Genomic DNA, 11,972 nt, shown 5'->3' on the forward strand with positions numbered 1-11,972 from the left:
ATGAGTCGGACATCAGTAGAATAAGACAACCAAACAACCTGGATGCACGAGATAAAATAAATATTATCTCAAGTATAAAAGCTACCGGCTCTTATTTCGTGTGGCATCCAAATGAAACGATACTGAATTATACACAGAGTCAGCTGTAGAGGGCAGTACTGCCACCAGGAAACCTAAAGGAAGAAGCGAGCGCTCCTCCGACAGGCGGCGGTAAGCAGGTTTACGTCTGAAGGATTCGTTTCCGGTTTAGTTTCGACGAAGAAGAACGTAACCTACGTAATAAACACGGTTTAGCATTTGCACATGTGAGGACAAACTTTGTCTTTTTGCTACTGTTGTTACTGTGTTGCTGTTTTTGTGCTTACTGCGGTTTTAGCAACACTCGTGGCTAACTGTGCCTAACCGCGGCCGGGTCAGCGCGCGAGGGAGAGCGTGAAAAACCCTGGAGGATGCTGCTCGTGTCCTCGTGACCTGTCATCATGTCGCGGTGGTTTAAAACCTGTACGCGGTCTTTTCTGCACAGTTTGGAGGTCCGCAGGGGGTTTCGCTGCCTCACGTCGGACGGAAACAGACGGACGGAGCTCCAGCTGCGTGCAGCAGGCGACAGGTGCTGCTCAACGGTGCAGGGGGAGGTGAGGGTCAGGTTTGCCCCCAGTCCCACAGGTAAGGTCCTTCGGTATCCTGCACGACCTGGCTGTAGACATGTGTTACGGTAAATTTAGTTGAAAGAATTATGGAGAAAAAAAACTGTCAACAGCCCCCAAAATCCTTTTAGATGGATATTTTTATGCTTCAGTTTTGTTCGTCTAACTTGTGGTCTGATTGTGGTCTCATGGCTGTTTTTTTGATACTTTCTTTTTATTGTTTTCTTTAAACATTATACAGGGAGATGGAGTGTAACAACAAAACGGAACATAAAAATAAAAAATAATAAAATATTATTATTATTATAATAATAATAATAATAATAATAATAATAATAATAATTATTATTATTATTATTATTATTATTATTATTATTATTATTATTATTATTATTTTTAAAAAAGGTGAAAAAAGAACGTGTTGGGTCACCATGTTTCTACAATTTGATCGTTTCTCATTATCAATGTGATGGTCTTTGTCCTGTCGAGTTTATGTAATCAGTCCATTTCTCCCCCTTTTCAATGGTATTGATCTTCCTGAGTCCTTATTTTGTAAGTCAGCTGTTCCATAATTTGTATTTCGTCTATAATATTGATCCATTCATCCTGCGATGGTGGGTCTATCTTGTTCCATTTCCTTGTGATTGCCTTTTTACCGACTGCAAGCATAATTTTCAGTACGTTTCTATCTTCTTTCAACACATTTCCCGTAATGACACCAAGATATAATAATGTACAAGACTTAGATACAGCACAACCCAGAATTTTACCTATAGCTAACTGAACATCTTCCCAAAATTTTGTGATCTTGGGACAGAACCAGAACACACTAAAGTGTGAAGGAAGTGTGTTTGTTCCTAATTTTGGGTGTTATAAAAAATCGAATTACATTTTTCCAGCAATGCAATCTCCAGACACGTGATGATGATGTTGTTGCCTGCTGTGTTTTCCAAATTTGTGACTATTCCTCATCAGATATGTTCACTCCCAACTCTCTGTGCCACAGTTTTACATACATTGTTGTACACCCTCTTGCCTCCATTATATGCTCGTAAATTGTAGAGATTATTCTAATTTTTTTTTGCATTGTGGGCTTCAGTTATGGTTTTGATTATTGAATTTTTATCCAGATTTACACTACGTTTTACTTCTTTATTAAAAAAAGTCCCTAATCGGCAAATATCTATCATGATCTTGATTGCTTAGATCATATTTTGTTTAATCTCCTGGAAGTTCATAAAATTCCCATCTTTAATTAGTGTACATATTGCTGTTAATCCATTAGGAATCCACTGTTTAAATCTTTGGTTCATACAACCAATAGAACCCTTATCATAAGCTGTCCATCGAAGCAGTCTGAGCTCTTTTTCCAGTTTGTATTTTCGTACCAGATTAAACCACATTTTTAACGTAAACTGAGTGACTTAATTCAGCTGTTTAATTACACTCATTGCTTCTTCTGTCTCCCATAAGGCTTTGCATTTCTCTTCCCTGTACTGATTTTTCTAAATTCTTCCATTTGGCTTCATAATCATTGTCACACCAACAAATTATATACCTGATTTGTGCAGCATGAAAGTATGCTTAAAGGTTTGGGAGTGCCAAACCCTCCTTATCCTTTCTTATCTGTAGTGTTTCGAATTTGATTCTCAGTCTGTGACCGTTCCATATAAACTTGGAAAGGATTTTGTCCCATAATCTGAATTGTTTTTCATGTATGTCAATGGGCAGTGACTGAAAGAGGTAGAGCAGTCTGCTGTTTTTAGTTTTGGTGTTGATCTAGATTTGTGTATATATATATATACATCATTTTAGAGTTAAATCTTAATCAACAATAGTCCTGGTTATAACTGCCAGATATTCAGTAGCTTTCGCATTTTTAATGTCAGGTTATTTAAAACATGCTGCAGCTATTCTTTTCAATAAAAACACAATTTTCTATTTACTAAATGCTACACATGGGATATATCAGTGATTACTGACATAAATAAAGGAGTATTCATTAGAATTTATTTATATAATATGCAGTCTGAGTATTTTTCCATTTGTATACGGTGCTTGGTACTGTGGAGGACAAAAATATGCATATATGAATGTAATTTTCCACTTAAACTGACTTCAGTATTTTTTATTTATTTCCATGTGTTAAAAAAATGTGGGTTGACAGTGACTCTGGCAAAAATGACTCGTGTGTGTGGGAAGTGTTTGCACTGCAAACCTAGACAAAGCAATAATAGGCAATAATAAATGTTACATGGTGTTTGCTGGCATTCGTGCAAAGAAGCGTGGATATGGTGCAGCGTAAGCCTTTGCGTGTTTTTTGCTTCAGCTTATGTCAGATAGTTTTGTTCAGCACAAAGTGTGAGTGCAGCTGCAAGTTTTATCTGATGGAAGTCACAAGATTGATAACGATTAGGGTTTTTCTTGTGAAAGAGAGTAGTTCCACATGTAACATTAGTGATGCATTTTCTGGTTCATTTTTAGTGTTCTGGTGCTGTGTGTGTGCTGGCTCTCTCTCTCACACACAACCTTCAAAACTGCAATCGGATGCTGTAACCATTTAATGCTTTGTTCTGCAGGCTTCCTACACCTCGGCGGACTTCGAACTGCTCTCTACAATTACATATTTGCAAAGAAGTATGGAGGTGTATTCATCCTGCGGCTGGAGGACACTGATCAGAGCAGACTGGTACCAGGAGCAGCAGAGTCCATAGAGGACATGTTAGAGTGGGCTGGTAAGAGACACTAGTCCAGAAGGATTGACTCTGTAATACGTAGCTCTTTGTACACAATCATGACCACTTCATTTTTTTCATCTAATGTGGCTCCCAAGTGAAGAATCTACTTACATCAGTAAATAGAAAATGAACCTAAGATAACAACATAAGAAATAAGTAAACATTTCCTTTTATTTTTCAGTCTGTACATATATCGAACATTTATATAATACGAGATATCTCTAAGATGTCTCTTGAAAAAAACAAAGTCTGACACAAATATGGGCCGTGGTTCTCCATTTCTTTGTTTTTCAAAGTTTGTTAAAAGTTGTCTTTAGATCTGCTTTTTGCACACTGTGCTTTCTTGAGTGTTTTATTAATATGAGGTAATGGCTAACACAGAAGGAGGGATCAGTTGATCTGATGCTTACACAGAAACTACTGGCTGAATTTTGAATATTGTTGAAAAACTGAAGCGCATTAAACAGTTCTTACAGAACTGCTAACTTCATTCTGTTTAAAACTGTGTTGAAAATTGTGTCTTTCCTCAGGGTTGATCTGCTGAATAACACTGGGTAAATGGATCAATGCAATCACTGCATTAAATCCTAATAGAGTCGATCCCCGTCTATTCGCAGTTCATGGATTTTATTCCAAATTATTTTCTGATTTATTGCATGATACAGAAATTACAAACACAAAGATCCCGGGAAAATTAAAATAGGCAGTTCTAAGCGTTTTTAGAGGGGGTCTCAAGGTTTTGAGGGCAGGTGTGGTCCCTAACCCCCACAAATACCGGGGATTGACTTTAAAAGCGTTTGGCTAAGGTGTTGCCACCATCTAAGCTGAATTTTTCACACAGGTATACCTCCAGATGAAAGTCCACGTCGAGGTGGCCCGACAGGTCCATACCTGCAGTCTCAGAGACTCGACCTCTACAATCAGACAGCCCGGCAGCTTGTTGCCAGTGATCACGCTTACTATTGTTTCTGCAGCTCTCAGAGACTGGAGCTGCTCAAAAAAGAGGCATTAAGGTCGGGGCAGACTCCAAGGTAATTCAGAACACAAATCAGTAAAAAACTTTATATTACCCACTTTTTTTTTTTTTAATGTATCATCTTCAAACTTCAGACGATACACTTCACAGCAATATACTAGGCCATGGGGGACCTGAGTAACATGTTGGCTAAGGATTGCACCTTGACCTTCATCGTTAGTGCCAAGGTCAAAGTTGGCCCTGAAAAAATTCAAGAAATATATGATATGAAAGGGTCTGGAGAAAACTGACAGCAAACCTTTAATTTTTTCAATAAGACGCGCTACGACGACACAATGACACCATAAAGTTTCACACAATCAAACACTGCATGACTATATCTTAATATAATAGAGAGTTGCGCTCTCTGAGTGCTTTTGTTTGTCAAGGTTCTGACAGCGTTTGCATCTCTCCAGGTATGACAACAGGTGTCGTCACCTGCGGGCCGACCAGGTCCAGGAGAAGCTGGCTCAGGGAGCCTCATATGTGATCAGGTTTCGTCTGGAAGAGGGCGTTGAGCCTTTTCAGGATCTGATCTTTGGATGGAATCGGCATGAGGTTGCACAGGTTGGGCTTTTCACTGGGCTTCATGCTAAACGTGTAACCATGTCTAATAAAGCTAATGTTTTTGTTGTTTTTTTTTAATGTTTGACTATAAATATTCTTGCTTGATTGAAATAAATTTAAAATTTCTTGAGGTTCAGATTGTAACTGTGCTTTTAAAACAAGCGTAGTCCATATAATGAGCTGTTAACAGTGGTACTTGAATGCAAAAACCTGCCTTTAGTTTTCAGTCTATCTGCCAGATTTCTTCTGGCTCCTCTCGTTTTTAAACACATCCTCTGTCACTTTTAGGTGGAGGGGGATCCCGTGGTGATAAAAGCAGACGGTTTCCCCACCTATCACCTCGCCAACATTGTAGATGATCATTACATGAAGGTCAGCCATGTCCTGCGGGGTTCAGAGTGGCTGATCTCCACCTCCAAACATCTCCTCATGTACCGGGCTCTTGGATGGCAGCCGCCCACGTTCGGACATCTGCCGCTGCTGATGAACAAAGACGGCAGTAAACTGTCAAAGAGGCAGGGGGACATATTCATCGAAACATTCAAGAGAGACGGAGTCCTGCCAGAGGCTCTGTTGGATACAACAACCAACTGTGGATCTGGATTCAACAGTGAGTGATGGGAGACTCTGCAAAACTGTGACTGTAAACAGTGAACATTATATCAAAGTCCAACGTCTTGTGTTTCCATATAGCTAATCTAATGGGGAGGAGGATAGATGAACTGATTTCTGAGTTTAACCCTTCAAAGATCACGACTCACTCTGCTTTGTTAGACCTCGAGAAGCTGCCAGAGTTCAACAGGTGAGTCAGAACTTTATACGTCCTGGTTTTATTGCCTAGGTTCTGTTTATTTAGGCCTTATTTCATTTTTAAAGCAAAAGAGGAAAGATGCATTATGTCTGTTCATTCTTCAGTCTGTTGAAGTGATCGTGTTCTATCATGCAGACGTGAGTCACTCTAACTTTCACATGATAATGACTGAATGAGCCACAGAACTATGTACTCAGTACTCTGAGAGTGCATCAGTGCAGATTTTTCATCTTGATCTTGATCTTTGATAATTAAAGATGCCGCATCCTGGACTGGTTCTTATACAGCTGTTTTTATATTTTTACTGCAGTGAACATGAGCGTGTTCATGAAGACCGGCTTTGAGGCTTCAGTACTGTTAGTTTGGCCAGTGTGAGGCCATGAGACAGACTGAAAGGAGTCGTCTAAAACCCAGTGCTTTTTTTTTTTCTTTTTATGTTATTGCCAACAAATGTCCCAACAAAAAACATTTGCCTTTAATGAGCAATTCAAGATACAGATCAGACTAATTCAGACTTCCTCTGGTGATGATAAATGTTTCCAACTGCAATTTTAACGCAGTGTAGATTTCTTTCTACTGGAATTCATTCCTGCTGATTGCTTTAGTTTAAGTGTCTAGAGTTTGAAATGTCTGAATCGAGCGCATCACAGTGAAGCTCAATGGATCTTTGCTTAACTCAAGAACAGCAAAACATTAAGTTTAAGTAATCATTCCCCAAAATGTCACCTTGTTGTTAAGAGTAATCCAAAGTGTCTGTTTTTATGTGGAACATGAGGAAGTCTTATTAAAAAGAAGAGATGAAAAGGAATATATAAATACATATTCGTTTTACGAGGTAAATGAAACTCTCTGTGATTATGACAGACTTCACCTGCAGCAGCGAATTGAAGATGAGCAGCAGTGTGATTTGCTGATACAAGATCTGCGGGAGGAAATCTATCAGGCCTTCGCAGAACAGATCCAGGATAAGGATGTGCTGCGCGAGGATTACATCAGGCGGGTTCTGCGTCTCCGTAAGGTAACCATGACTTTACTCTGGTTTAACTCTGTTTTCCTCTGCTAATTAAAAGGTTCTTGGCCTTTTTAGTGAAGATTTAAATTATATAGACCTTATAGTGACTGTAGTGCGTTTGTGTGCATTCCTATCATTTGATTTCTGGTATGTTGAGGATATGAAACCAGCTGTTGTCAGTTGTTGATCTGTAGTTAAATACTGTCCTACACTGGTGTGGCTTCTAGTGTGATGTCCAAACAGTGTGCACTATTATGGAAACAATCCTCTTCTCTCTTTAACAGGGTCACATATCCTTCCTGAAGGAGCTTGTAAGCCCCACTTACTCTTACTTGTGGGTGCGTCCTTCCTTTTCCAGCCAGGAGGTGGCATCACTCACTGGAGAGGCCCAGCACATTGCTTCATTAGTGCTGAAGTGTGTACAGCCTGTTTCATTCATCTTTCATCTTACAGTTTCAGTCTCTCAATGTGATTTTAAACAATTGAATTTGTGCTTTTAGGCTGATAGAAGAGCGAAGCGAGGAGCTTTCGGTGGATCGACTCGGTAAAGACTTGAAAGCTGTGGCTAAGCAGGCTAAAGCCACCAAGTACAGGGAGGTGATGAAGCTGTTACGTCTGGTTCTCAGCGGTCAGCAGGTACTCAGCCTCGTCCTGTAGAGTGTTTTCATTACAGATAGTGCGAACTCTGTTTTCATCTTATACACTATCTGCATATGTGGTTGCAAAGCAAAAACAAATATATACACTGCTTAAAATATAAAGGAACACTTTTTAATCAGAGTACAAGATCAAGTCAGTTCTTCTTCTCAAGCAGCAGTGGGGGTTGTTAATCAGTTTCAGCTGCTTTGGTGTTAATGAAGCTAACAACAGGTGCACTAGAGAGGCAACAATGAGACAAGCTTCAAAACGGGAATGGTTTTACAGGTGGAGGACACTGACATTTTTCCCTCCTCATCTTTTCCGACTTCTTTTTGACTAGTTTTGCATTTGGCTAGGGTCAGTGTCACTTCTAATATCATATCTTCTAATATCTGAGCTATAAAATGACCTCCAGCAGGCCACTGGTGTGAATGTCTCGAACCAAACAATCACAAACTGACTTCTTGAGGGTGGCTGAGGGCCCAACATCTTTTAGTGAGCCCTGTTCTCACTGCTGAGCACTGTAAAGCATGTTTGGCATTTACCATAGAGTACTAGAACTGGTGGGTTCACCACTGGCACCTTGTGCTTTTAATAGATGAGAGCAGGTTCAACCTGAGCATTGGACAGACGTGAAAGGGTCTGGGGATGCCGTGGAGAAAATAATGCTGTAACATCGTTCAGCATGACTGGTTTGGTGGTGGGCCAGTAATGGTCTGGCGAGGCATATCCATAGAGGGACACACACACCTCTATAGGCTAAGCAACAGCACCCCTTCTGTTAAGTATTGGGATGAAATCCTTGGACCCACTCAGACCCTACGCTGGTCAGAGCACCTCTGGGACATTATGTTTGGCTCCAGTCTAAGCTACCAGACTGTCCAGGAGCTCAAATGAACAATGTCCAGATCTGGGAGGAGATCGCCATAAGGATATCAACTTCAGTCTCTAGGAGCGTCCGCCAACGTTGTCAGCCTCGCATACAAGCACGTGGGGGCCAAACAAACGACTGAGTGTCATTCTGAGTTGCTACAATGCAATTTAAGCAGAATGGAGTAGCCTGCTGCATTATTTTTTACACTTTGATTTCTTGTGTGTATTTGAATTCAATGATCTGTAAGGTGATCATTTCCAACAAACAATGTGCCATCTTTCATTCCTAAAACGTTACCCAGTCTATAGTCATTATGTGTTTTGAAAATGTTACTTTTAATTTTTTAAGCAGTGTATAAATAAAGTCGTATCACCTTCTAAATGACCTGCAGAAGTTTTATCAAATATCACTTGTTGCCATTTGAGTTGAACTCTGTCAGAACTGGAAACCACAAGTCAGGTGTGGGAGTAATGTGCGCTGCAGCTTGTCTGAAAAAGAACACACGGAAATGTGCAAAATCTGTGAAGTAAAGCTAGTTCTGAATTACTATAGTGCTCGTCTTTTCTCAAACTTGTCTCCCAATGGGTTCTAAAAAGTCAATAAGTATTTGTAGTAGTTAAAATAGAAGTCCACAAGCAGAGGTGGTCACTAATTCAGTGGTGACAGTTCAGCTCTGACCCCAACTACATTTAATTGATGTTTTGACCTTTTCTTGCAAAGTCATCCAGTTCCCATACTGATCACAAGACTTTGTTAAAAGAAGTTCCTGCAATGATGTAATACTGTTTTTTTCCAGCGTCAGATACAGACTGCAGTCTTTAATGAAGAGTTGTAGATACAAGATTTGTTATAGCAGTTAAAAAAATAACGAACATATTTTAAAAAAGCTTAATAATTTCATAATAAATATAACAATTATATGTTCTTAAAAGAGCTTTTATTCTGCACGTGTCTTATTGTAGCTGCCGGCCTGATTCTTCCTATCTGAAAGGTTGCATATAGATGCCCATATTTGTCAGAAGTAGACACACACACACACACACACACACACACACACACACTTGCATGTTAATGAGGTTGTGAGGTCTGTGGTTAAATTAATCAAGCAAAGATCAGTGTTTGTCGTTTTGATCTTTACTTTAGAGGTCACGTTTGCTCGTCCTTAAGAACACTGTGTGCTTTAGAGTAGTGACAGATAAGTAGCATAATACGAGGAACTTAAAATGTCCATCGGTCATTTTTTAAAGATCACTTTCGTTTCTGTAGTCTCATTTCTAAAATTGTGTTTGTCAAACTGCAGATCAGCAGATTCAATCATGTCTAGCTGCTGAAATCAGAAAAATACTCATAGCATGTGCCATATGTTCATTTACTTATGTGAAATGACTCAACTGAACTCCACAATACCGTTTTTGAAAGGTGGCGGTAATGACAAACAGTCGTCTACTTAGTCGCCACGTTGGCCCTGCTTACTTGGTGAGGGCAGGCATGAAGAAAGAGGAAGCTGTTTCTTGATTGTGTTTCACACAGGATGCTGGCTGGGTTGATTGTGTCAACTTTTCTGACCCCTGATCCTCTCTTCCCCTCTGACCTGCAGCAAGGTCCCAGTGTTGCTGAGATGATGGTGTCTCTGGGCTCTGCAGAGATCATCCATCGATTCCAGAAACTTCTGCTGCTTTCAAACGAAACAGATTAACGACTAAACTACCCGCCACCACGTCACCCTACAGTCACCGCGCCTGAAGAAAAGAGCTGCTGCTGGACTGGTTGGCCTGAATGTTGACAGTTGATCTCACACATGCTGATTCTGCCACCTTTAAAATAAACTGAATGCCGATTAATACTCGAAATATTAGAAAAAGGTGCTGAGAATTTTATGCACTCAGACTGTGTTATGCAGTAATGTGAGACCTTACACCTGTTGCTGTGCTCACACATGGATGGGAAGTACCTTGATATTTCCATGCAAATATCAAGGTACTTTACTGAAGAAATTTTAATGAACTGGTCCACAGATGTACAGTCACAAGTGTTACAACTTCAAGGGCAGATGTAAAAGATGAAGATGAAAACGTCAATAAATAAATACCCCAGAGACCGATAGATAAATATATTTAAATTTAATACAGAGTTTCTGCTCAGTTGTTCTCCTGTCAGTTAACAGCTTTTTGTTTTGAATGTGACATAATATATTCTTTTATTATATGCTTTTCTGTTTTATAAATGATGTAAGACTTGTGTAATTAAACCATTTAATTTAACTACTTTTCAAAATGTTTTTGTTTATGAAAGATGGCTTACAGAAATTCTAGGGTAAACATTTTGAAATCACATTCTGAAGTACTTCTACTTCCCTTCATTTTCATATTATTGAGTATTTATTTACTCCACCACACCAGTGTGATAACTGACATTTATAATGCTGTTATATAGAATAACAGGCAGTGAAATAATGCTTCTGCTTCTATAATCCTGTGACATCACAGGGTTGACTGATGTGTGAAGTACCGCGAAATCTTGTTGCAGAGTGACCTTTTGTTATCATGCACCCTCTTTCACTACTGAGCTTTATAAAAAAAATCTGGTTGTAACCAGGTTTTAAAATAATAAAAATATAGGTGAATATTACCTGACATGACAAAAAATTTAAAAATTACACTGTTATTATTAAACAAAGGGAAAATGCAGAAGCAGCATGTGAAAAACTGAGCACATACCATCATTGGGTAGTTCTTGTAGAACCGCATTTAGCAGCAATAATTTGAAGTCATTGTTCATTTTATGACTATTAATTTTTCATTTGTTGTGAAGGATTTACTTTTGTTTTTTTGTTGTTGTTTTTTTAATCACATTGCTTCAGTGCATTGAGGTTTTTGGGGCATTTTTTATGTTATGCATTGTTCCCACCACAACATTTCAATACGGCTGAGGTTTGGACTCTGGGCCATTGCGACAGTTTGAGTCTTTTCTTTTTCAGATGTAGAGTTGTTGCTGTGTTTGTGATCATTGTCCTGTTGCTTGACCCTGTTTGGGTCAAGCTTTAGCTGTTGTGCAGCATATTTGGCTCTAGAATACTTTGGTATGCAGAGGAGTTTATGGTCGACTCAGTGACTGCAAAACAAGCCCAAATCATCACACCTCCACCACTGTGCTTGACGGTCTAACGTGTTTGGTTTTCTCAAAGCATAATGCTGTGCATTATAGCCGCACATCTCCACTCTGCTCTAATCTGTTCAAAGGACATTGTTCCAGAAGTCTTTCGTGGGTTTTGCCAGATGCAAATTTAGATCTGAACAGTCTGTACTGTCATGAACTTTAACATTGGGCCTCATTTAGCATGTTTATAGAGTCTGAAACAAAAGACTCTCTTAAACGTTCCTTTTTGTGAATGATCTTTCTCAGTGTAGATACACCCCTGAATACTTTTACAGAGGTCCTCACATTTGCTAATGATCAATTAGTCTTTGACTTTTTTGGTACAGGGAGGGTTAAATAGTGAGATACAATTATTTTAAGAACATGAACAGCAGACTCCATGAGGCTATCATGAGGGCCTTGAGTCCTTTAGTAGTACCTGTGCTTGCAGTTACTGTCAGCTGAGCTGAGAGAGTGATGATCTGTGGCCATCACCTCCAAAACCATTTCCTTTTTGGTGGTTATGTTTTTGTTGCT

The 11,972-nt window shown here is 39.4% G+C and overlaps 1 protein-coding gene across 1 annotated transcript; it reads left to right on the forward strand.

Annotated features, from left to right (window-relative positions):
• The first annotated feature begins 250 nt into the window (after nt 1–250).
• Nucleotides 251–11,164, forward strand: ears2 (glutamyl-tRNA synthetase 2, mitochondrial). The gene is made up of 10 exons (XM_085458717.1): nt 251–663; nt 3,224–3,379; nt 4,224–4,413; nt 4,814–4,964; nt 5,253–5,574; nt 5,658–5,766; nt 6,640–6,793; nt 7,072–7,202; nt 7,288–7,423; nt 9,898–11,164. The coding sequence occupies exons 1-10, from the start codon at nt 480–482 to the stop codon at nt 9,994–9,996; spliced, it is 1,632 nt and encodes a 543-aa protein (XP_085314843.1). The 5' UTR covers nt 251–479; the 3' UTR covers nt 9,997–11,164.
• The last annotated feature ends 808 nt before the right edge of the window (nt 11,165–11,972 follow it).

This window comes from Copadichromis virginalis, linkage group LG6, assembly GCF_057382275.1.
Source record: "Copadichromis virginalis isolate Kocher_CV1m ecotype Utaka linkage group LG6, C_Virginalis_male_GT1.1, whole genome shotgun sequence".
In the NCBI taxonomy this organism is placed as follows: Eukaryota; Metazoa; Chordata; class Actinopteri; order Cichliformes; family Cichlidae; genus Copadichromis; species Copadichromis virginalis.

Bases quoted from the DNA above. Each gene is read 5' to 3' on its own strand.
- ears2 (XM_085458717.1), top strand. From the start codon at position 480: ATGTCGCGGTGGTTTAAAACCTGTACGCGGTCTTTTCTGCACAGTTTG. The intron at 664-3,223 runs GTAAGGTCCTTC...TTTGTTCTGCAG, and splicing joins GTTTGCCCCCAGTCCCACAG to GCTTCCTACACCTCGGCGGA. The intron at 5,575-5,657 runs GTGAGTGATGGG...GTTTCCATATAG, and splicing joins CTGTGGATCTGGATTCAACA to CTAATCTAATGGGGAGGAGG.